Here is a 27,235-nt window from a genome sequence, read left to right as displayed (position 1 = left end):
AATATAAGTTTTTTGGTCACTAAGAACCCTGAAGCAATCCATATTTCAATAATTACACTTTAATGCCCTCTACATTTCAATAGTAACAATTTTCATAGTTTTGTACCTTTGTCATTGTGAGTTTGTAAATATTCTAATTTCTCATTGTGATTGATTCATTGTATTTTAAAGTTAACTGACAGAATGCAACTATGTAAATAATTTATTCTACTACTCTTGTAAAACAACTCATTAATTACTACTTTCGATATACCATTTTATGCAACTGTAAACTATTAACGCCCTACTATTTCTTCTCACGATTGGTACTTAAGCTAGAACAAAATTCAATAAAATCGCTCAGTTTGTGATCTACATTCTAACGCGTTACATAACCATCAGATAAGATCGCAAGGGGTGATCTCCATTCTAACACGTTATGGTAACTATCAGATAAGATCACAATGAGACAAAGTGCTCCTCCGGCAATCAACATCAAATCCTTGCTTGTGTTTTCCTGAACAATCCACACCAGAGATTGTTATAACCCTAAATATCAAATTATAGCTAATTCGGTCTAGAATTGTGACTTAAAACGTGAAAATACTTGAAATCGGGCGGTAACGTTATATGGGGGCTGTTCCAAAACATGGACCTATGTCCACTAGTTTTGTTATATAAGTTTATTGACATTTAAGAACCCTAAATGTAAATTTATAGCTAAATCGGTCTGAAAATGTAGCTAAAAACGTCAAAATACCGTAAGTCGGGTGTACCGTTATATGGGGGCTATACCAAAACGCGGACCTATGTCCACAGGTTTTGTTATATAAGTTTATTGACACTTAAGAGCACTAAATGTCAAATTATAGCTAAATCGGTTTGAAAATGTAGCTGAAAACGTCAAAATACCGTAAATCGGGGGGTACCGTTATATGGGGGCTATACCAAAACATGGACCTATGTCCACAACTTTTGTTATATACGTTTATTGACACTTGAGAACCCTAAATTCAAATTATAGCTATATCGGTGTGAAAATTTAGCTAAAAACGTCAAAATACCGTAAATCGGGGGGTACCGTTATATGGGGGCTATACCAAAACGTGGACCGATATAGCTTATCATCGAACATGACCTGCCTGCAAACAAAAGACGAATTTTTTAGCAATCTACCTCCATTTTTGTGGATGCTAGAGTGATTACCACAGACGGACGTGGACAGATCGTCTCAGAATTTTACCCTGATCAAGTCTATATATACTTTATAGGGTCGCAAATGAGTATTTTAATGCGTTACAAACGGAAAAAAAACTTAATACACCCCCATACTATGGTGGAGGGTATAAAAAGTTTTGAGTATTTCTTTGCACATAGTTCTTATAGAATTTAACTTTTTAACGCGCGACGTCTCCGGAACGGTTAGTCAAAAAATCTGAAAATATACAGATGAGCATCATCTCCACAGCAAAAAATAAAGGAAATTAAAAACTACATATTGAAAAGGTGTGCGATTTCACTCAGAAATCCACATATATAAGCTCAAACGTGTTGCGAAGGAGGTACCTGAAGGAATGAATCATCATAATCCTTTTTGGAAGTGGATCTTGTTCTGAAGCAGGAAGTAGAATTTGCTCATATATCACACGAGAGGTTTCATCGGTAAAGATATCCAAAGGATCTTCGTACAGACCCTAAACTGCACTTAAACAAAACCATCTCGGTCACTGTTACTCGGTTATCGTGCGCAATATTTTAGTGTACAATTTTGAACTTTTGTGGGGTAGGTACCTGCAGGAGTGGACCGATTTGGTCATCTTCGAACTTAAACTAAGTTTGGGTAAAATAATACGAAGTCATAATTTTGGACCAAATTGGTTCATCCGTTCGAAAGTTATCGTGCGCCCGTGCCAGTACACATGGTGCCATAAGGATTTTTAACAGGTTTCGAGCCGTTTTCTCAGGGTGTATGGACTTGCCCCTAAAAAAACATTGTACCGTCGTAATGGGGGAGCGAATACAAGTGGTTGCAAAAAGTATCAAAAGTATCATCGATTCGAGACCAACTGTCTCTTTTCCGAAATTTTGCGTGGGAGGTACCCGAACTATAGTCCTTTATTACTTAAATACATTTTGTTCTGTTTATTTCATTTAGTATTTCCTCAAATGAAAATATTTCTAATCAATGAAAAAAACTACACAATTTAATTTACCAGGGGCATAAAACGTTGTATTTCTCTATTATCAATTGGAGTTTTGGGGTATATGTATATATCTATGAGTATATACTAATAACATTTTGTTATCTTGTACAAATAATCCTACTCAATTAAAGCTTTCCCAAGCAAAGTTTATTCATCCTGTGAAAAATACGTACATATATATGTATGTATGTTTGTAGACACCACCACAGGATATTCGAAAGTCAAAGCATGTAAAGCAATAATCAATTGCGAGAAATTCCATTATGTATACTTACCTGGTCGGAACAATCCATGGGTGCCACTGAAATATCACGCACAGCACGAAATTTACCGCAATTATTTATATGTTCGTTTTCAAGGCGAAAGTAATTCCAAATGAAACGACGAAACACTTCCAGTGGACTGAGCAATGTTACCATAACATCACCTTCCATGTAGCCAGCCTCAATTAAGCTCATTGACACAGTCCAGGCAAATCGCAGTATCAAATCCTCAATTATGCCAAAATAATAGAACCACTGGTTGTTGGGGATGACGACAGGATAGCAGACGGTGTGCCACAGAAACAAAAAAAGCAAAAGAACAAAAAGGGAGTATTAATAAATATTACTTTATTGTATATACATACATATATATTAATAAGTAGAATATGCTCAGAAGAATAATCACATAATCATCAGGTTGCAGCTGTGTGCGTGTTTATGTTTAACTTAAAACTGCGAATGGAAGTAAACATTTAATATTTTAACATTTTACTGCTTTATTTAATGTTAAATACTAAATTTTTACATACAACTCTTGCCTTAAATCAAGTACATAATTCACAATTTTTGATAGGGCCGTCAGGCAGAAGATAATAGAAATTTTGTTGCAAAATGTGACTGAAATCTTCAAAATATACAAACCTGATCTATGTCTGCTAGAAATATTACGATGTACAAAGTATGGACCAAATCGGTTACTCCCTTTGACACATATCATGCGCATCATTTTTGCGAACAAAATTTGAATTTTTGTGGGGGAGTACATCATCAAATTTTGGAAAAAATATTACGAGGGTCATATTTTTAAGCCAAGCGGTTGATTTAAAATTCTTTGATTCATCTATGGGGGTTACTCTTCTGTACCAATTTTTATGGTTCAATCTTCGAAAATGTTTACACATGGTAGAACAATAAAAGGTAACAGCAATACACAGCTGACTGAACTGGGTTGTAACGTTAGTGTCAAATTCCGTACGACATTTTATATATTTATTTCTATTTCGATGTACATTAGGGATATATTTTTTTTTTTTTTGAGGAAAAAATATATCATTCTGAAAAAAACTATTTCCCAGAAAGACTTCTTCATATCAATGATATTCCAAGTCTGAACGACGGGCCGCACAATAAAACACCGCTTATAGATGCGGTACAACGTCTGTTAACATGTGAGGTATTTTGTTAAATTTGAAAAAATAAAGCCCTAATAAACATGTACTTCTTTGATTTCTTCTTTTTCAATGAATTTCCAGCGACCCCAAACATTTTTGCAAGAATTCTACTTTCTGCGAGAAATTATACATTTAGTGGAATGATGTAGAAACATTCAAATTGAAAATTTAAAGAATTTTCATTCATATTTTCCAAAATATTCATTCAAATGTAAAAAATTATTATTTTTTAAATAAAAATATTTTATAGACATTTCCTTATTTTGTTTACATATACAGTAGGCCTGCTTACACACATACAAACACATTTTGTTATTGTGTTGGTTTTGAAACACAAACATTTTGATAGTTTCCCAACATACCATTCAGTCTGATTTTATAAAATTTACGAAAAACAATTCGTATAAATACATTCCACAATTACACGGATAAGCTAATAATTAGCATACACATTCATTATTTTCAAGAGAATCAAGTTCCGTTTATTCTCCAGTGGCTACACAAGAATTTATAATTCAAATATGATGTTTTGTTCTAGTAATGTTGGTTTGTTGGGTTGTCTTGTGTTATGGAAAAATGTGTGTATTGAAAATTTTCATTTCAAAAACAAAAGCTCTCTTTTTCAATTGTGTGAGGGAGCAAATTGACACACACCGACAGGAGAAGTGCGCCCTTTGAGCAGCCTTGATATACAGTAACATTACAAACAAAAACAAATTTCTATGTGGTTGTTGTTGAGTTGTATTTGTTGTAGTCTTTATTTTACCTTATATTTGCTCTACCATGATGTTTACATTACGTTTGATTAAAATAGGCCCTCAATTAACAAAACTTGTTTCCCATTTTCCCTAAGTAATTTCAATAAAATGAAAGACTGTTAAACAGACCGGTTGGGACAGGTACTACAAAACAACCTTCTGGCAACATGCAGTTTCGTCAGGCTTCTTTTCACACTTTTTGGAAAGTATGACAGTTTTTAGCCTAACCATGTCCATCCGTCTGTCTGTTGAAATCAGGATACAGCTCGAAATGTTTAAGATAGAGTACTATAATATAGTACAAAAGTTCCTATTACTCCCACGATCTTTGGTATTGAAAATGGGGTATATCGGCCCAAGTGTTGATAAAGTCCCCATAAAACGGTACCTCCCAATTTTTTGTATTGTGAAGGTTGTGGCCTCCAGCCAGTTCTGAAATTTGGTATTTAGTCTCGTTAGGGATATAAAAGTTTCCACCAGAAATTTATCGGTATCGGGCAGTTCATCAGGCATATTAGAATGTGAATGAACGAATTGTATATCATTCGAAAATTGTATATACGAATCAATGTAGGTTATTTAATTCCAAACCATTCCTATTCTGTTTTGCCTGATGATCGGACTTAGCCACCCGTGAAATGTAGCATAATGGTTGATAATTTTTCAATGCTCCTCTTAGGTCATAAAAGCTCAACTCGAAAGATACATATTAATAGGCTACTAATATACATACATATTGAAGTAGATGCATAAAATCTTGGTCATGTGTCTCGTAGGATCTTGTACTTCCAGAGGTTAAAAAAATGTCAACCTAAAATTGTTTATATATGTAGGTTCCCTTATGGTATAGCGCAACTTCTCGATTTAAAGTATTTTGAAGGTCGTGGCCACATTTACTCGAATTGGTTGTAATTTGGAATTTTCAGTTTTCCGATGTTTGAAAACCAGTGCAATATTTTTAACTGATGGCGATGGAAGTGATGCATTTGTAGTTATAAGTAAATAAAATTATTATCATAAGGATGAAATTCATGAAAATTACGAAATATTAATTATAAATAAATATGAAACTTAAAAACATGATCTCGAGCTTATTTAACCCAGATAAAGCCACTGGTCGTTTAAACGCCACAAAAAATGGTTGCAAAAATTGACGTAAAACTCTGGTTTTTTCGAATATTTTTGCAAGGTTTTTTGCACTTTGTTATAGTATTGTCTGTTATCTGTGATTTCACGCTGATAACGCTTCATTTGACCTACGAGTTTCCACGCAATTTGCCAAAAACCAAAGCTATTAAAAAAAATCGATTTTTTTTTAATTTTCGACTTTTGATGAAAAATTTAAATATGCGATAAAATAGTAAGAGTATTTTCTCAATCAAAAACCAAGGGATTGGCATGTAAGAATACACCTATATTACCCTCCAAAGTTTTTGGAACTTTTAAAAGAAGGCCCGACTGCAGGAAAACTAGACGTTTTAGAGAAAAAAATATTTTTTAAAAAATCTCAAGAATACAATTTTTATGAAAAATTTTAAGTTTTCTCGCAAAAAAAAATCTCTGCGCTAAGTGGGTTAATTTACCACGGGTGCCAACGTGATATGCTCGGTTTCGATTCCCAGGCCAGGTAACATCTCAGTGGTTAAAACTACCACTACCAAACGTTTTGGTCATATGTCCACGCTTTGGCATAACCCCCATATCACGGTACCACCTGATTTCATGTATTTTGAAGTTCATGGCTACATTTTGTTATTCCCAAAAATCGTGACCGACATATGCATATCTATAAATATAAAAGAGCTTACTGATGAGTGAGCGAGTGAGTGACTGAGTGACTGACAGATCATCGCCCAGACGAAACGGCTGAAGCTAGAAGCTTGAAATTTTGAGTGTGGGTTGCTGTTGGTGTGTAAGGGTGAGATAAGGCTGGGTTTTTGGAAATTCGAACTGGAAGGGTACGAAAAGTACTAAAAGGTACTAAATATGGTACCCTTTGTATTAGGCAAACGGGAAAAGCTAGAAATCTGAAATTTGGAATGAGGGTCACTGATGGAGAGTTAGAAAGATGTACCAAAGGGTTTTTGGAAACTCGCCCTATAAGTGTATGAAAAGTACTGAAAGTTACTAAATTTTGTATCAATTGTATATTTTTAACGGATATAGCTAGAATCTTGAAATTTAAATTTAAAGAAATGGTTTTGGAAAGTCGTACTAATGTGCACGAAAAGTCCTAAGTGGTACTAAAATTTGGTACAATTTGGATTTGGGTAAACGGATACAGCTAGAAACATAAAATTTGGAATTAAGATTACAGTTTAAGTGTAGGATTGAGATATGAGTGTGGATTTGGAAATTCGTACTTATGTGTGCGAAAAGTTCTAAATGATACTAAATTTGGCATAAGTTGGATTTGGGTAAACGAATAGAGTTTCTTTTTTTTCTTTTTTTTTCTTCTTTATTACAAAATAGGATTTCAAATACATGAGTTTATGTAGCCCCAGCGCCACATGCACATTTTTGGGGCAATTACAAAAAGTTAACACTTCATTTTTAAAGAATATAAAAGTGATAAATAAATAAAACAGGCTTGGTAAAAAAGTAAAAGTTTATATTACATAAGAAGCATTTCGATACCATTCAAAAGATATAATTTTAAATTAGATTTAAAACTGGAGATTTTGGCAATATCTTTGATGCTTTGAGGAAGATGGTTATATTCAGAACAACCGGCATATTCATATACGTTGCTTAGTAATTTCTAGTCTACATCTCTTAATGTGAAGATTTGAGCAATTTCTGGTATTAAATCTAGTTTGATTTTGAGAAAATGTAAGAACGTGATAACCAATATTTTTTTAGTGATTTAAACATGTACGTTAATAATTGCATTTTGTAAAGGCCATATATTGGCAGAATAGTTTTAGATATGTTCTTAAATAATAAGTTCGTTGAATACGTATGTGGAAGATTGTAAACAATTCGCAGAGCTTTGTTTTGAGATCGCTGTAAGGACTTGAAATCACTATTCTTTTTATAAGAATAAATCATGGGCAAATAATTATAATGGCTATGGATGAGGGCATTATATAACAATAATTTAGTTTTTTCATCAAATTTGGTTTTAAATTTATAGAGTAACCCGATAGCAGGCGCAACTTTCGATTTTAAATATTTCAAATGGGAATTCCATGATAGGTTACTTTGAAAATATATACCTAGATATTTGAAGCAGTTACTCTCAATTATATTTTTTCCACAAATGGTCACATTGAATATATTTCTTTCATTAACATTCTGAGGCTGAAATCTCGAAATTTTAGTTTTTTTCCGGTTTCAGAACCAAACCATTTATTCTAGTGAACTCATAAATGGCATATGCATCACGTTCTATCTGTTCCTTCAAGATCACTGCATGAGAAAATGGGTAAAACAAACTCATGTCATCAGCATACATTGGAATCCTGAAATTTGGAATTAAGATTACTGATGGAGTGAAGGATTGAGGTAGTTTTGGAAATTCATACTTATGGGTACGGAAAGTACTAAATGTACTAAATTTGGTACACTTTGGATATGTGTGGACATATAGAGCTGGAATCCTGAAGTTTGGAATTGAGATTACTTATGGATTGTAAGATTGAGGTAGTTATGGAAATTCTTATGAATATGGAAAATGGTACTTTAATTGGTACTACTAAGTGGTACTTAATTTGGTACAATTTGGATTTGGGTGAACAGATAGAGCTTGAATCCTGAAATTTATAATTAAGGTTACTTATGGAGTGTAGGATTGAGGTTATTTTGGAAATTCGTACTTATGGGTACGGAAAGTACTAAATTTGGTACAATTTGGATTTGGAGGAACGAATACAGCTGGAGTTCTGAAATTTGGAATTAAGGTTACTGTTGGACTGTAGGATTGAGTTAGTCGGATAGAGCTGGAATCCTGAAATTTGGAATTATGATTCCTTATGGAGTGTAGGATTTAGATAGTTTTGAAAATTCTTACTTATGGGTACGGAAAGTACCCAGCAAAATAAATTGGAAGCAGTGCAATGTAGACTACTTCTATCACGGCATGTTTTGATGCAGTTCAAACGGAGTCATGAAAAAGGCACTCCATTCCTCACATTTTAACCGCTTTTGGATGCAATCCAAAGAATCACATCCATTTGCAGTTAAAATGCAGTGCCAAGGGTCAGTTAAAATGCAGTGCCAAAGGGTTAGTTAAAATGCAGTGCTATAGAGTGCATCTTTCAGTAGTCACGCTCTTGTAAAAATCATGAGTGAAAATGCATAATTGGATGCACTTCCAGATTACTTGTACATATAATTTAACTGCATCTTTGGAGGCAAACATTTTGCTGGGTACTAAATGGTACTAAATTTGGTACAATTTATATTTGGGTGAACGGATAGAACTGGAATCCTGAAATTTCGAGTTAAGGTAGTTATGGGTACGGAAAGTTCTAAATGGTACTAAGTTTGGTACATTTTGGATTTGGGTGAACAGATAGAGCTGGAATCCTTAAATTTATAATTAAGATTTCTTATGGAGTGTAGGATTGAGGTAGTTTTGGAAATTCGTACTTATGGGTACGGCAAGTACTAAATTTGGTACAATTTATATTTGGGTGAACGGACAGAGCTGGAATCCTGAAATTTCGAGTTAAGGTTATTGTTGTAGTGTAGGGTACGAAAAGTACTCAATTTGGTACAATGTGGAGATTGGTGAACGGATAGCGCTGGAATCCTGATATTTGAAATTAACATTGCTGTTGGATTGTAGGTTTGAGATGGTTTTAGAAATTCGTACTTGTGAGTACGAAAGTACTAAATGGTACTAAATATGGATCAATTTGGATTTGAGTGAACGGACAGAACTGGAATCCTGAAATTTAGATTTCTGTTGGGGTGTAGGACTGATATAGTTTTGGAAGTTCGTATTTATGGTCGCGAAAAGTACTACATGGTACTAAATTTGGTACAATTTAGATTTGGGTGGACGGATAGAGGTGAAATTTGGAATTACTGTTGGAGATAGGTTAGGTTAGGTTAGGTTGAAAAGAGGGGCGAATATAAGAATCGCCACATGCCCGTATGGGGCATACACTTAAGCCAGTATAGGCCTGTTGTGCGCTCTAATTTCGGAAGCCTAAGGGGAATAAATTTTTTATTGCTTAATTTATTGGAAAGAAAATAAATTTATCAGTTAAGAAATTCTGTGCCATTGACATAATCTCTTAAGTTTTTGAACTCGCTTGCCCTAATTTGGTGGAGTTCTGGTATAGTGTTATTTCCTAGAAATTGGTTTCTTAGCGTCGCGAAGGCTGGGCAATGACAGAGATAGTGTTCCAACGTTTCGTCGTCCTCTCCGCATGCTCTGCATTCGCTGCTTTCTGCACAACCGATTTTGTGCAGGTGTGCTTGTAGCCCTAGGTGTCCTGTAAAGATGCCTGTCAGTCTACTAATGTCTTTTTTACTCATTTGCAGGAGTTCCTTTGTTTTATCCTGGTCTGGGTTTCCCCAGAGGATTTTTGTATTTTTTCCTTTCTCTTCAGTGTTCCAGAGGGATGTATGGGCGTTTTCTGCCCATGCTTTTAACTCTAGACGCGTCGCTTTTAAAGGCTTAGCATTATCTAGGCTTATCGTAGCTTGCTCTCTGGCTTGCCTTGCCAAGGAGTTGGCTATCTCGTTACCCCTAATCCCTTTATGTCCTGGTACCCATATAATGTTAACAGAACCATGGTGGGAGTAGTCGTTGATTGATTTTTTACACTGCAGGACAGTTTTTGATTTCACCGTCTTGCTTGTTATTGCTTTAATCGCTGCTTTACTGTCCGTTAGGATGTTTACAGTGATTGGCCTTGTGTTAGCTTTAAACCAGTTCAGACACTCTGTGATCGCTCGGATTTCGGCCTGTAGGATCGTATTATGATCCGGCAGTCGAAGGGAGATTCTAGTTTCCTGGTCTTCGATATATAGACCCAGACCCGTTCTCCCCCCTAGAACGGCCCCATCTGTGAACCCACAGCTTCCAGTTGGCATCCGTTCTAGGGTTCCATCGATCCACATGTCCCTGTCTGGTATTAAAATTTCACACAAGGCGGATTCAATTGTTTCAGGTATACGGTCTGATACAATATGATCTATTGACTCACCCGTTGTAACCTGTAATATGTTTTGGTGGTATGTTTGGTGGTCTCTTACGATCCACTCGCTCATCGACTTAAGTCTTATAGCTGCGATGGCTGCCTCATACCTTACCTGAATTTCTATTGGGTGGACAAATAAAATTGTCTCTAAAGCCCTAGTTGGTGTAGTCCTCATTGCCCCGCTAATACTTAAGCAGCACGTTCTTTGGACTTTTTGCAGTACTTTTACGTTGCATTTCTTGTCCGTAGATGTCCACCATACCACAGAAGCGTAAGTTAGAATCGGTCTAATTACGCTTCTGTATAACCAGTGTGTCATCCTAGGATTGAAACCCCATTTTGAGCCTATAGCTCTTCTGCAGGTTGACCAACATCTGTGGGCTTTATTAGCCCTTTCCTGAATATGGTCTCTCCATTTAAGTTTCCTGTCTAGAATTACTCCCAGGTACTTAATTGTTGGAGAAATGTTTATCATCTTATCTAGGAAAACGGGTTCTTCGTAAGCTCCTATTTTCGTTTTCCTAGTGAATAGACATAATTCTGTTTTTTCCGGGTTGACATTTAGACCTCTCGGTCTAGCCCAGTTGTATGCTATTTTTAGAGCCGTTTCGGCCCTTCTACAGAGTATATTTGGATTCTTTCCCCTAAGAAGTATTATAACGTCGTCTGCATAGCAGATGGGTTCAAATCCTTCGTCGGTTAAGTTCCTTAGTAGACTATTTATGGTGGTAACCCATAGGAGAGGTGATAGTATTCCTCCCTGTGGCGTCCCCTGACCAACTTTGTCTCTTTTTGTTACGTCTTGTAGCGCGCAGCTTATCCATCTATTCCTTAGCATGTGGTCTATCCAGTGCCTCAAGGCCCGGTTTACCTGAAACTCGTCTAAGGAGTGGATTAGCGTTTCGGTGCTGACGTTGTTGAACGCTCCTTCGATGTCGATGCAAACTGCGAGAGTATACAATTTCATCTCGAAGGTTCTCTCTATGTGGTGTACTACCTCATGTAATGCGGTTTCCACTGATCTACCTTTTACGTATGCATGTTGTTTGTACTTGAGCATATCGTTAGGGATGTTACTCTTTATCATGGTGTCGACCGTCCGTTCCATTGTTTTGAGTAAGAATGAAGTTAAACTTATCGGACGATAAGATTTTGGTATTGCATAACTTGACTTGCCGGGCTTGGGAATGAATACTACCCTTGCCTCTTGCCAGGCCAATGGAGTATACGCAAAGTTTAAGCAAGCATTGAAAATCTCGACCAGATTGGACGAAATATAGTCCACTTCCCTTTGAAGTAAGGCTGGGAAAATCTGGTCTGGTCCCGCTGCTTTGTATGGTGAGAAGCTCATTATTGCTTCTTTAATCATCAAGTTGTTGATTTTTGGTGCTTCTTCTGATGCATAAGCTATCTCCATCGGTGACACCGTATGTGCCGTAGTACTCGACGGGAAGTGCGTTCTCATCAGAAGGCTTAGAGTTTCCTCGGCTGTTTCCATCTTTTTACCCGTCTCATCAACCAGAAGCTCGGGTTGTGAGTGAGTTTTAGATAGAAACTTTTTAATTTTAGAGACGTCATTCACGCTATCTACCTGTTCACAAAAAAGCTTCCAGGAGTTCCGTTTGGCGTTTCTTGTCATTTTGTTGTATTCTTTTAGTTTTGTTTGGTAGTTGTCCCAGAATACAGCTGCTTTTTTACGTTTTGCCCTATTGTAAAGTCTTCGGACCTCTTTGCCTTTGTTACGAATTTCCCCTGTCATCCAGGGTTTTTCGTAGGCAGATTTCCTCTCTCGAAGTGGACAACTTTCTTCGAAAGACCTTACTAGAGCCTCTGTTAGTTTATTGACATTCCTATCAATATCTTCATTGCTTAGGCAAACCTCAACTTCTTGCCCTAGTCTATCTTTAACTTGTTTTCCGAATTTAGCCCAATTAGTTTTGGATTTATTTCGGAAAGTTATCGGATTCGGCGGTGGCCTTGATATTTTAAACCTAATATACCTATGGTCAGAGAAGGAGTGTTCCTTTGAAACTCTCCACTCATGTACCTCGTTTATTAGATTTTCTGAACATATTGTTACATCTAATACTTCCTCCCTAACTCTGTTAACAAAGGTTGGTGTATTTCCTATGTTAAGGGTTATCAGGTCGTTAGTATTCAAAAATTCTAGAAGGGCTTGACCCCTCTTGTTAGTATTAGTACTACCCCACGAAATGTGGTGAGAGTTAGCATCGCTACCTACTAGTACTTCGTTACCTGTTTGCTTGATTTTCCTCACCAGTTGCTGTAGCTCCGACGAAGGTGGTAATGTCGGCGAGTCGAACGGCAGGTAGATTGATGCGAGGTATATATTACCATTCCCTTGCTTCAACACTGTGGCGTCCGAGGTTGACAACTCTGGGGAGAAAAGAAAGCATAAGTTTTTATGGCATATAATACAGGTCCTCGGTCGGTTTCCTGTATTAGCGTAAAAGAGTTGGTAATTAATGTGGTTTAGTCCGGAAACCTTGTTCTTTACGGTCCAAGGTTCCTGGATTAAACCGATGTGTATTTTACCTTTGTTTATTTTATCCATCAGGGCTTGAGTTGCCGTTTCGCTCCGATGGAGGTTTATCTGGATGACCTCAATCATGAGTCATCCAGTAATCGTGCTTCTTGGGAGTCGCTGATGGCTTCGACCCCCTCTTCGGAATTGCTCGGTGGTTTGTCCTCCTTGCTGGTTTGGTGGGCATCCTCTTCTTCTTCCCCGACTCGTGCCCTTCCAACTTTAAAGGTGACTGCATTACAGATGTAGTACGCCTTACCCTTTGTCTTTGTAAGACTGGATAGTGAGAGGTCGTCAATTCCAACCACAAGGAGAGTGCCATCCTCTTTCTCCTCCCTGTGGAAGACTTCCCACCTCTTCACTTCCAAGGTCTCATTTTGCTTGCCAAAGACCTCGAGCATGCGTTCTGTCTCGAACTTGCAGCCATACCCTTTGACGTAAACCGTCGCTTTAGTCAGATGAGGTATCTCGTCCTTCCTCACCAGCTTCAATTTTCCGCCTTCCCAAGGAGTTGTCACACTGTTGATGACTTCCTCGAGAGCGGCCGGGTTCGCGTGCGGTCCCAAGTGGTATACTAAAAGGTCCCCTTTGAGCTCGCTGCTGACTATTTTTATTGGCCCACTTTTTAGAATGTGTTCCAGTATTTTATCGCTGACCATATTTTCGATGGCCTGCTGGTGTTCTTTAGGTAATCTGCCGGACCCTCTACTGGTATCGATCACTGCATAGCACCTCTCGTCCCTGTAGTTCTTCCTGGCCACCTTGGCGTAAGTAGATGGCGGCTCCGAGCCAGTCTCTGCGCCCATCTTCCTCTTCTGGAAGGCCCTGGGCTTCTTATCAGAGCCCTTGGTACTTCCAGAGGATTCCGCGGTCGCGCTCACCTTCTTCGTGCCCGAGCACTCCTTTTCGCCCTCCGTCGAAGGGTTCTTTGGGCAGTCTCCTTCGCGTGGGTTTTGAGAGGAATTGCTTGGGGCATTTGATGGTGGGAAGCTCATTTTCTTCTTACTTGGTTTGGCGGTATTTTCTTCCTCTGGAGATCTAATCCTCTTCGCCGCTTCCGAGGAAGTGGAGGGATTGTTGATCTCTTTTGGTGCGGCCCGCTGTTTTTTGTTTAGCTGTGCCTGGATCCTCTGGTACCTACGTCTCTGGGCTCCAGTCCACCGAACTTTTTTCTCCGTTGTAAGTTTAGATATGCTTTCGCTTACCTCTTCTACCATCTTGTGGACCTCCTCGTTAACGGGCTTCTCCACAACGGTGGTGTTGATTTTGCAACTGCGGTCTGATTCGGAGTCAGGGTCGCTCCCATCCTCGGATGGCTGGGTCCAGATTAAACTCCCCCTTCGCTTCCCTTTCTCCTCATCTTTTTTACCTTTCGGTTGCGTGCTTGTAGCAGTACCGTCGACCACAGATGCCAAGGCACCCACATCTGTGGGAGATGTTTGCTCACGATCGCTTGATGACGACGAGGTGTGACTCGCAGGCAGATCACTATTCCCCGCCGGTACTGGGTTATTTAGGCCCTGCACCGTAACTTTTATTCGTTGGAGATAGTTACGAAAAGTATTAATGGTATTATGAATAGAGGTGGAATTCGGAAATTTGGTATTATAGCCGCTGTTAGTGCGTAGGATTGAGATATGGATGTGGTTGTGGATATACGTACAATAAGTGTACGAAAAGTACTAAATGGCACAGAATTTGGTTCAAACTGTAATTGTGTAAATGGGTGGAACTGAAATTGTGAAATTCGGTATTAGCGTAGCAGTTGACGTTTAGAGTGGATATAGAGACGAAGTTTTGGAAATTCCTACTTATGTATACGAAAAACCCTAAATCGCGGTTGGGATATAATTTTGGATAAAAGGAAGTACTTTTTCAAACTTATACATATTATAAGTACTAAATTTGGTACCAGTTTGGTGTTGCATGAAGGGTTATAGGTGAAACTTCGAATTGTTGTATGAGGGATTGTGTTGGTGTTTAGATAAGGATTTTTTGAAATGCATACAAATTCTGAAATTAGGTTGAGGGCTGGCTGATTTATTGAGAAAAACGAAATGTACTAAATGGTATTAAATTTGACGTTGGTTGTGGCAATAAAGCTGGAATTATATAATTAGTGTGTGAAAAGTATAAAATTGAACAATAAATTTGGTATTGTGCTAAGGAATAGAAGTGGAATTCTTATTTATTTATCATGTTCATTGTTAGAGGTGGTCGTACAATAAGTGTACTAGAAATATTAAATGATACTAAATATTGAAGCACTGGTATTGAATGAATCGATAAATGCAATTTGTTTTAAGGACCACTGTTGAGATTGGATCAGAATGTTTATTAAAAACCGCCTTTAAATGTATGAAAGATTTCTACATGTAATACCATTGACATTGGGGGAACAAGTAGAGCTAAAACTGTAACATTTCAGCTAAGATCCAGGATTTTCAACAAAATTGTTTTTATTTTTGTTGTCTATTCTGAACGTTATAGTAAGTTCATTTGAAAAGGTAGATATATGCGGCTAATGTTTTACAAGGTTTTTACACCCTGAGAATAAAAAGACCTGAGATAAAATGTGTCAAAAATTAATGTTATATAGGGTAACATATTTTGAATAAAGGTTTTCTACATTTTGATATCACAAATTCCAAAACTCGGTTGGAAAATGTGGATCAAAATTTCAAAATACCCATACCTTTCTAATAAAACATGGACAGGAAAATAAAGTGTAGGCCGCGGTTGCAGTGTAGAGGTCTTTTTTTGATACTTGAGCAAAACGTGTACGAACAGTACTTGAATGAAATTAAATATCAATTCAAATAGTATTAGTACATAAAAAATTTCAGTGTTCACCATATTAAATATTGTTTATTTGTATATTATTGCTTTTCCGCATACGAAGTAGCGGGCATTTTGCTAGTTGTTTATAAATTGATTGAAAGCTTAAGGATACCACTGATATCAATCATTATACCCTCAGCCTTTAGGCTAGAAAGGATATATACACTTTGATACGACCAAAAATTTGCCTCATCAAAATAACGGTTTTATACCCTAACCATCTTTGGACTAAATTCGTCCGTCCGTCTGTCTGGCTGGCTGGTGCGGACGATAACTCTCGAACGGATGAACCGATTCGCACCAAATTTTGGTATCGTAATATTTTGTTCAAAATAAATTTACGTTTGAAGATGGGCAATATCGGTCCACTCCTTCGGGCAATTGGTCCAAACTTTGCACATCGTATTATTATTACTTCCAGATATATATCGGACTCGAGTATGGACTATATCGATCTACTCCTTCGGATACATCCCAAACAAAAATCGGGTAAAGTGCATTTTAGGAGCACCTCTCGTATCGTTTTGAATTCTTTTTCATTAAGTTGCCCTTGCGGCTCTCTTTATGACGACCCTTTATGAAACCCCGACGCACAGTGGGGTGAGATCCAAGCCGAGGCAGATTAGTTCAGGGGAGCATTTGGGTGGTCTAATGTTAATATTTTTCGAATGTCTACGTCTTAAACAATATAACGGAACACAGTTTTGGTGCATATCAGGGGCTAGAAGAGGGTTTGTCAAAGCCCTCATAAATTGGTAATATAAAAATATGAAGTATTTTCACGTTTTTATATGCATTTCTTATTTAGATAATCTAAAATTTTTCAATACGTTCAATTATTGATTAAACTAATATATTGTGATAAATGAAAAGTTATATCAATACTTCAATGTGGCTCCTAAATGAGGATATCTCCCGATTTTATGTATTTTGAGGGTCTTGAACACATTTTTTAGTATTTTTCTGCATATTAGGATTTATTGTTCTAAGAGCCTATGAATTCATCTTGCAAAAAACTGGACATATAGATCAATGTTTTGGAATAGCCCCCATATATAGGTGCAGTCAAATTAGGGAGTTTTCGAATATTTTAGGCACATATTGCAACTAAAGTTGATTAAATTGTGAATTGTGCATTTTGAAGGGACTAAAAATATTTTTACTAAGTATCGTCCCATATATTCTCATTTTGGAATAACATCTATGTATAGGAGCAGTAATTAAAAGTAATAATTCCCCCTCAGTAATGCTGGCGACATTTCCTGAGTAGTTCAGCTTTGAAAAACTTCTCTACAAGTGGTGTCTTAGGACACGCCGTTCGGACTCGGCAATAAACAGTAGGTCCCATATCATTGAGCCAATATGAATCGGCGTGCACTCATTGGTATGAGAGAAGTCTCCCCTGTCCCTTCGGGGATGTTGTGGGAACATATGTATGTGTATGTATGTATAGGAGCAGTAAAATTCGACAAATTTTGCACTTAGTAGCATTTTTAAAAAAAATTGGTTAAGATATCGTAAAAATTTCGTTTAAACATTTTGTTATGTTGGTGCCCTTATAGGTGTAATAAAATATAATTTAAAAAAAATAAGTTTCAGTGTTTTATTTAGAAATGCACTTAAAACTAGGAAATAATTTGTCGCTTAGCCTCAATAAATATATTCTTTCTCATGATAGAATCCCTCAAATAAAACGCTTGCCGTTTAATTTTGCCACCAATTATAATTTAAATGCAAGCGTTTTATTTGAGAGATTCCATCATGAGAAAGAATATATTTATTGAGGCTAAGCGACAAATTATTTCCTTGTTTTAAGTGCATTTCTAAATAAAACACTGAAACTTAATTTTTTTAAATTATATTTTATTTTTATCTTTATAGTAAACACATTTTTTGACCACTGAGAACAAAATTATAGCCAATTTAGGCCGAAAATGTAGATAAAAACTTTAAAATGCCTGAAATCGTGTAGTGCCGTTATATAAAGGTGGGGAAGTTTCTGTACCATTGGGGACTCCAAATGCCAAGTTACAGCCAATTCGGCCTCAAAATGAAGATAAAATCCTCATAATACTTGAAATCGGGTGGTAATGCTATAAGGGGCTATACCAAAACCTGGACCTATGTTCACAATTTTTGGTGGGGAAATGTCTGTATCATTGAAAATGCTAAATGACAGCTAATTCGGCCAAAAATGAAGATAAAAACTCCAAAATACCTGAAATCGGGTGGTACTGCTATATGGGGGCTGTAGGAAAAATTGGGCCCATATTCATGTATTGTTATCCAAATCTGAAAAGTGTGCAAAGTTTCAGTTTGATTGGTCAACTGCAACTGTGTGAAAAATGAGTTACTAGAATTGAAATGCAAGTTAAATAAAACACCGTTAAAACACTGTAAAATAGACCAATCCTTTTGAAAATGTGAAGAAAAGGGATAAGCATATCAACTCACTTAAGATGAAAATTGCCCCTGCCTTAGGAGTATTGTACAAGTTTAAAAATAAATTGGATGTCAAGTCCAAATCGATGATATACCATTGTTTGATAGAGTCGCATTTGAATTATTTGATAACTGCTTACGCGCATAACAGAAATAATGTAAATTTTAAAGCTTTACAAAGATTGCAAAACAAAGCACTGAAATTAGTGTTCAATGTACCAATGAATTTTTCTACTTTGCAACTCTTTAAGAATGTATGCACAAATATACTTCCAATTTATGGATTGTACAAATATGGAATATTAAAATATGTTTTTAAATCTGTAATGAATATTGGCTATCATACAATAGTTTTCCGACAAAATCAAGCAAATTTCAATACTAGAAATATGATAAACTTAAGAGTTCCAAGATGTAGATTTGAAAAAACCAAACAGCGTATTGAATATATTACAATAACCTCCCTTTAAATTTGAAAACGATACAAACGATTTCAAGTTTTAAATCTGCATCAAAAAAATATATTACAGATGATCTTGAGTCACTTCTGCTATGATATTGAGTACAAATTAAAATATTTTCATTACTATAATAATTATTATTATATATAGATAATTGAAGTTTTATATATGTATGTATATTTACTTTATTTTTCATTTCTGAATAATAATTTGCCAACTAGTCCCATCTATGCCTCCTGGCGCGGGACCTTTTTTATACTAAATGTAATGAATTTGAAAATAAAATAAATAATAAAAAAAAAAGTTCAATTTTAGCACAGTGTAACTGTGAAAGTAAACAACATATGATCTTGATATTTTCTGTACAGACGTAGAATTTTGTGCCCTATAACCGTATAATAAAGGCTGTTACAAATTTTCATTTTTTAATTAATCTGCTTGTTTTGCGGCCTCATATACAACGGTAAAATTTTTTCCGAAGTAAGTCAATACTTCCTGAAATAACGGCCCAAAAGCTCCAAAAATCCTGCATGCACATACTACAATGACTATTGTACAAGGTAACTCTAAACCTTTTTCAAAAATTTCTTCCAAACTTAGTTAAACGTGATTTAATATTTCGAGTACTTTATGAAAAAGTTTGGTTACTAAAAATGTTTGGAATATTTGAATGATTTGAAATAGCCCCACATTAAGGTACTTACAGTTTTTAAAACAAACTCATTATACAAAATCAATATATTTTATATAAGGTTTGGTTTTTTTCAGTGGCTGAGGGTATGTCTCCGTCACAGCTTACAGATACTTTCTTACTTGTATTGAAGTTTAATTAAATCAAATAATATATTTGATATTATGTAAAATTTTAACTAAAATAAAATTCAACTTATGCATAAATGTTACAAATGTCTACTTTGGCACCTTTATTGTTTGTCATGATACTTAATACTGAATAACATAAACAATGATTTGGTTCTTACCGTGGATGTGTAAACAATCTCTTCTCTCAGAAATGTATTATCACCAGCTTTGGCATCGAAAAGTCCCCAATCAAATTTGATATCCCATGTGTATGCATAACAGGAGGATACAATGGCGGCAAAAATCCAACAATAGAACCAAGGATTATCCCTTGAGTTCGCATAATCAGCTAAAAATAACAAAGAAAATATATCAGATTTCATACTGAAAATGTGAAATATGTATAAATCAAATAAATCGTCTATATATGAACATTAGGATGGTGCAATTTGAACATCATATTCCGGTATTGTACTGAACAAACAAGTCTACTGGACCATATGTCTACGGTGAAAATCGAACCTCCCGATTTTTACTTGAAGTTTTTCATCAGGCTTTTGTCACATTTTTCTATATATTTTGACATATAACAGCCAAACCACTGAGATATTCGATCCAATACTAAGACACAAATTGTAGAAAAGGTAATAGTTAAGAACTCTCTAGTACATCACAAAAGCATTTTTGAACATCGATCATCCTTTATTTGTTACTTTATTGTCATATATTTATGAAATTCGCGAATTCTATCTCCACCGACGCACAGAGGGGAAACGTACGTTAAAAGTTGATTAAAACTCATGTAAAGCTCATTTATAATCGGATCATATCTTCGATCAACGAACTATTTCTGTAGAAAATAATGAAGATCTGCCCAGATTTGGATAAAGCTCCCATCTATGTATATTAGCATCCGATATGATCAAGCTTAAAATTGGTACATGCATCCAGAACTAGCCCAGACAACAGTGTGTCAATTTTGGTTCAAATCGGTTCAGATTTATATATATATATATATATATATATCCATTCGATTTTTTATTTAAATTATTCCACTTTTATATGAGAAAAAATCGTGAAACTTATATCAAAAGGTATGATACATTCTTATAAATAAAAGTCCCGCTTATAAGACCAAAACTAAGTGTTGGCAAACGTTACCAAAATATTTTTATTTTTTTAATTGTTTTACATAAATTATTCCAATTTTACTTCAGAAAAAACGTGATTTTTCTGAATCGCGCAAATATGCGCAAAATATTATGATTGGATCTGATGTTGGGGACTTAAGCACATACATCACCAAAAGTAATTATGTCCGCAATAGTTCGCAACATGCCCTTTTTCACTTTTGAATTTTGAGTTATCATAAATCTTATCATAAAAAAATATGCATGAAAGAAGAGATGTGCCACCACTATTATAGAGAGAAGATGCAAAAAACAATTTGGAATTTGTGTAAGCTTATCTTGTACGGAGAACATACTTACTTACTTAGCTGGCCTTTTACAGAACATTTGTTCCATAAGCCGAACTAAGAAAAAATCTCCAATCCTCTCTGTTTGCTGCTGTATTTTCCCAATCTGGGATATGTAGCTTTGTGATATCTCGTTTCACTTGTTCGCTCCAACGAAGCTTTGGCCTTCCAGATCTGCGAGAACCTCCATGCGGCCCGTATTTATACGCCTTTTTAGCTGGTTCATCATCACTCATTCTTATAACATGGCCTAGCCATCGCAATCGTTGTATCTCGATTCGTTCAACTATATTGATGTCATTGTATAGTTGATACAGCTCGATGTTCATACGACGCCGATATTCGCCGTCAACACAGATTGGCCCGTAGATCTTTCGAAGAATTTTTCTCTCAAACACACAAAGCACTGCCTTATCTGCTTGAGCAAGTACCCATGCTTCGGAACCATACATTAGCACGGGTAGTATCAGTGTTTTGTACAGTGTTATTTTTGTTTGACGAGAGGTACAGAGAACATACAAAAACAAAAAAACCGTGAAAATATAAATTTTCGCGAAAATATTTTCATTTTAATGTTCATCTAATTTTATAGTATTCGAATATGTACTTTTTTGCTTTCATTATGCATGAGTTGAATCGGCTGCTGCGTTGGATTGGTTAACTGTAAAAGGTTGCGGATGGTCATTACGAATGGGGAAAAGGGTAAGGTTACTGCTTACCAACAGTTCGTTTTTAAAAATGCGATTTTTATATTTTGAGTTTTGAGCAACTTTTAGCCGTATGTGCGGCGTATGATTTATGTATATAAATTATTTTATTTATGGTATGGTAGTTATACGCTGGGGGGTATAACTGTAGTTAAATTACCTTATTTCAGAATAACTTTTAGTGATTTTCAGCTATCTTTTATAGTTTTTCATAAAAACATTTAAAGGACATATCAAAATCGGGAATCTCGAATTCCAATGTAGTGCTCAGTAAAATCGCAAGAATCAGAAACATGAAGGGCCCATTACGTCTTTTCCTTCTATATAAATCGCCCCACCCTAATGTACATACATATTCGATGAAAAAATATAAAAAATGTCTCAATGGTGAACAATAATCCGAAGCAAATGCATAACAATTTTGTTATGTATTTATTTTTATTTCAGTAATTAAGGATATATATTTTAACTTAATTGTGTTTTAAAAAAATATTGTTTATAAACTTAACATAGTAAACATTTGTTAGGAACATGTCATTACTTTATGCATTACCAAGTAATGAGAGCTCATTACACCCGGCATTATCAGGTAGTACATATATAATGGCTTATACATAATTATTTACTTTACTCATTACTAAGTAGTGAGTACGGTAGCGCAGAGCTTATGTGTCTGGCTACAAATATTAGGGTTGTGTGTTCTGGCTGGAGCGCACGATAACTCTCGAACAGATAAACCGATTCGGAAAAGTTCAGTTTAGGACCTGCTCTTGAATCGCTTTGTTGTAACTTGTATTCACTGCCCCCCCATACGACGGTACAAGTTTCATCAGGGGCAAGTCCATACTTACTGAGAAAATAGTCTGAAAGGTGCAAAAAAACCCGTGTGTAGTGGTTGGAGCGCACCATAACTCTCGAACGGATCAGCCGATTCGGTCCAAAATTGTTCCCTCGTAATATTTTGTCCAAACTTAGTTTAAATATCCATAGAAGATAAACCATATCGGACAACTCTTTCAGGTACCTCCCCACAAAAGTTCAAAAACGTTCGGAAAAATTGTGCGCACGATAACTCTTGAAGGGAGTGGCCAATTTGGTCCATACTTTACACATCCTAATATATCTACCATATGTATACCAGCTTCGAATATGGACTATATTTGTCTACTCCCCCGGGTAACTCTCACACATAATTTCGGATGAGTTTACCTTAAGGCCTGCTCTCGAATCACTTTGATTTTTATTGAAGCAACTTGCATTAGCGGGCTCCATTACCACGGTAAAAGTTTTTTTTTCAGGGGCAAGTTTATACTTCTTTAGAAAACAGACGGAAAGGTGTAAAAAACCCCTATGACACCTATGTGGTGGCTGGAGAACACGATAATTCTCGAACTGATCACCCGATTTGGTCCAAAATTTTGCTTTTGTGATATTTTGTCCAAACATAGTTTTAGTTCGAAGATGGGAAATACTGGTCCACAAGTTCCGGTACTTCCTCCCTATATTTAAAAAAATTTCACTAAAATGGTACGTACGATATCTGTTTAAGTGATAGCTCAGAAAGGCCGCAGAGAATAGTTGTTGTTTGTGGAGATGAGCAAGTGATACAAACCCGAGTGTAACCGATAAGTAAAAAAGGAGAAAAAATAAAACACAAAGGTTTTTAGTTGGCATAAATAATAATATTGGTGTGGGTGATTTATTAAGGCGAAAAGTACGATGACTTTACCTGGTGTGGGTGAGACGCGTTACAATTCGCGTGTATAAACAAGGATGTTTAGGTGATAAACTGACTTATAAAAAGTACATACGTCTGTACAGGTGAAGAAATGACTAATAAGTGTTTTGTGTATGAAAACCGAGAGTGAATCAAGGCTGTGGCAATCACTGCTTATTGGAAAGTTCTCACTACGTTCCGAACTGAGCGAATATAGTTCCAGGGAGAAATTGCAGAGAAATTCCACTACCATGAGAGTACTCTCTACAATCCGCGCTGAGCGAACATAGTCTCTGAGAAGATTTGTAGGGCAATGATTGGAAATATCACCCTACGGTCCGCCGTAAGCGAACATAGTTTCTCTGAGGGTTTGTAGAGAACACTTAAGGAAGGGAGGCCTCTCTGCGATCCGAACTAGGCGAACAAAGGCTCCCTGGAGATTTGTAGTGAAAATACCAATAGAGAGTTTCTAACTTAAACAATATCTCTTTAACGGGGCAACTAATTTGGTCCAAACTTTGGATCTCCTAATATTTTGTCCAAATTTAGTTTAACTTTTAAAATGGCTAATATCGGTCCTCTCCTTAGGGTACCACCCCTCCCCCTCTAAGTGCTGTTTAGGGTCTGTTCAAAGATTCTTTAGAAATATATACAGCGATATTATGTTTTCCGTGAATAAGTCCATGCTTCCGGCATATGTACTTGTCCAAAAGTAATACGATGACCCACTGAAAGGACTAGTGGGCGCGATATCTGTAGAAAAGATATGACTCCGAAAATAACATCCACTTCCATAATAGACTATGTCGGTCCATTCCTTCAAGTACCTTCTCCACAACAATTTTGAACTTTAATCCTAATCCACATTTTTGACGGCAAGTTCAAATGTCCAAAAAAGGCCACAAAATTCTGAAAAGACACTAAATACATTCGATCTGTCCGTTGATGAAAGTTTCAATTCACATAGGCTGATACTTTTTACTTGTTAGATGTACATTAGGGTTATGACTTTTTTACAACCTCATATCCCTGTATCATAGCGTGATGAGTTTTGCCATAAGATTACATAAAATTTTAATTATAAGGTGATTCGGTGAAAAAACCTCACGCACAAAATGATTTTAAAATTTGAATTTATCAAAATTATGGACAATTTTTTGAAGTCACTGAAAACAGATACATATATAATTGAAAATAAACTTTAGAGCCACATGAGGTAATTAAAATGACATAAAATTTATTTCTCACTATTTTTCTTCAATTCTGAGAATCGTAAAAATGTCGTAAACGCTTTTATTCAAAAATATAATTTTTTAACAAAAAACAAAAAATTTAAAATTTTTTCAAAGTGACTTTTTTCGCGACTTTTTTAATATTTGAATGAAATAAACGTTATTATAATTATTAGTAGGCTTATATTTATTCATTCGTGTAACAAAAAATAATTTTTTGAAAAAAAATTTTTTTTCATTTCATATACTTTTTCAAAAAATTATTTTTTTAAAATCGATTTGTGCGTGAACTTTTTTTATATTTCAATGGAATAAACGATAGCATAGTGATTAATAGGCAAAAGTTCATTCATCCCTGCTACAGGAAATCATTTTTGAGGAAAAATGTCAAAAAGTCATAACCCTAATGTACATGTATGTCTTTAAGCAGCATTGACTGTCCGTAAGAGTGGTGTGTTTGGCTATAAATCAGTGTTCACCAGCAAAAACAAATTCAGCCGCTGTGTTTGTGTTGGGCACACACACGATATTATCTATCCCTCTCTAGATCAATGGTAGGCATTGTGACTCACAAGAGAGCCCATGTGCTCTAAGTGAGCGATAACAAATTTACGCTCATTGAGAGCACAAGAGAGACCCACAAATTTTCTCTGCCTCACCCTGCTCTAGATCAGGGTCGAGCTTCTTTGCTTAGACCCATGGTACAATAAGAAAGGTAGATGCATCGGCGAATTGCTACAACAAAGCAACTTTTTTTGTAATGTAAACTGTCAAAATTTTCGCCAAATGGTCTCTTGTTGCCTCTTTTTATCGCTTGTGTTTGTCTATAAAGTGTAGACATGCTATCTCTTACTTACCGAATCATATGGTTTTTTGTTTTGATTTTTCATGGCGAATTCATAGTTTTTTGACGTTTTAGATTCGATCAGCTGGGCTGAGGCATCTACCTTTCTAATTGTACCATGCTTAGACCGTATAGTGAGGGCGCCCACTGAGTTGTTTTTGCATTTGCTTCTCTCTCTCACGTACAGTGTAAATGAATGAAAACAAACAAAAACATAATGTGGTTGTTGCTTTTTTCACTCATACGTTCATACATGTCTTCGCTTTGGTTGTATTTCTGTGGTCGTCGCTGCTCTAGATAAACATCGTGTGCGTTAATTCATTGCCAAAACAAAGAAGATGATCTGTTGTGAGAACAACGTTCAAACTCATCACAATTGAGATTGTGTGTGTTCACACAGACACGGCTCTCGAGCCCAGTGGTGATTAACACTGCTATAAATCAAAAGTTTGTGTGTTCGATACCAGCAGAGGGCAAAATGAAAAACAATAAAAATGTGGAGTGTTGAATTTGAACATGAATTCACCTCAATTGTTCAAAAAATACAACGTATGTTTTTATTTTTTTTCGACTGTTGGTATGTGGTTGAATATGTACTTAAAACAGTGTTAATCACCACTGGGCTCGCGAGCCGTGTCTGTGTGAATACACACAATCTAAATTGTGGTGAGTTTCAACGATACTCTCACCACCGATCATCTTCTTTGTTATAGCAATGAATTAACGCACACGACGCTTATCTAGAGAGGAATAGATAATCTCGTGTGTGTGCCCAACACAAACGCAGCGGTTAAATTTGTTGTTGCTGGTGAACACTGACTTAAAATATATATTTAAGGAAGTACTTCCTACCCATGTAAAAATAATGAATTTTGCGGTCAATTTGTAAGTAGTTACTACTGACTAAATTTACTGAATAAAGTCATTACTTGGTTTGTGTTTCTGGAAAGTATTTTATATATTACTATTTCCTTGGGTGACGCAGGGGATGAAAAATACGAGCAACGGTCCTGACCGGAAAAGCCCAACACTTGTCGTGGTCTCTCTTTCATCTCAAGTGGAAACAGAACTCCCCATGGTGTCACCTGGGTAACTAACTTTAACACCCGTTAATAACTTGGGCTGGGATAGTAACCCACCCATCCGAAAAACATCATACTATAAAAAACAAAGAATCAGGAAATGGAACGCCTCTAAAGTTAACCATAACTGCAAGCGTTTTGAATGCCATAATCTGCGCCTGGGATGTTCGCTGTCTTAAAATATCTGATAAAAGACTTGCTACAATAAGGATAAAAGCTTTTTTTTTTCAAGGACGAAAAGAAACAAAAATATGCATAGATATGTATTTTACGAGCGCTTAAAAGAAGCATATTACCTTTGTGCTATTCTAGGCGTTTGTAATATCAAAATTGGAAAAGATAATATCTTTGACTCAACAGTCGGGAAATTCAGTTGATAGACTTCGCTGCGGCAAAAAACATGGTAGTGAGCAGGTTTAAACATCTCGGCATTCACAAGCGCAACTGGCTGTCTCCAGACCAAAAAACATAAAATCAAATTGATCACGTTGTGATAGATGGAAGACATTCATCGAACATATTAGATGTACGATCGTTCCGAGGAGCAAAGAA

The 27,235-nt window shown here is 36.1% G+C and overlaps 1 protein-coding gene across 3 annotated transcripts in view; it reads right to left on the bottom strand.

Annotated features, from left to right (window-relative positions):
• PXo (P[[i]]-sensitive XPR1 orthologue) overlaps positions 1-27,235 on the bottom strand; it is a 167,934-nt gene that overhangs the window by 9,130 nt on the left and 131,569 nt on the right. For all 3 annotated transcript variants that reach the window (XM_073987038.1, XM_073987036.1, XM_073987037.1), the window contains 2 exons: positions 19,804-19,973; positions 2,459-2,701 (listed from right to left, as the gene is read on the bottom strand). In XM_073987038.1, coding sequence (XP_073843139.1) covers positions 2,459-2,701; positions 19,804-19,973 — 413 coding nt within the window. The remainder of the gene's footprint in view (positions 1-2,458; positions 2,702-19,803; positions 19,974-27,235) is intronic.

This window comes from Musca autumnalis, unplaced genomic scaffold (genome assembly GCF_047663935.1).
Source record: "Musca autumnalis isolate F117 unplaced genomic scaffold, ASM4766393v1 scaffold_4, whole genome shotgun sequence".
NCBI classification, from domain to species: Eukaryota; Metazoa; Arthropoda; class Insecta; order Diptera; family Muscidae; genus Musca; species Musca autumnalis.
This window is presented reverse-complemented; position numbering and strand designations above follow the sequence as displayed.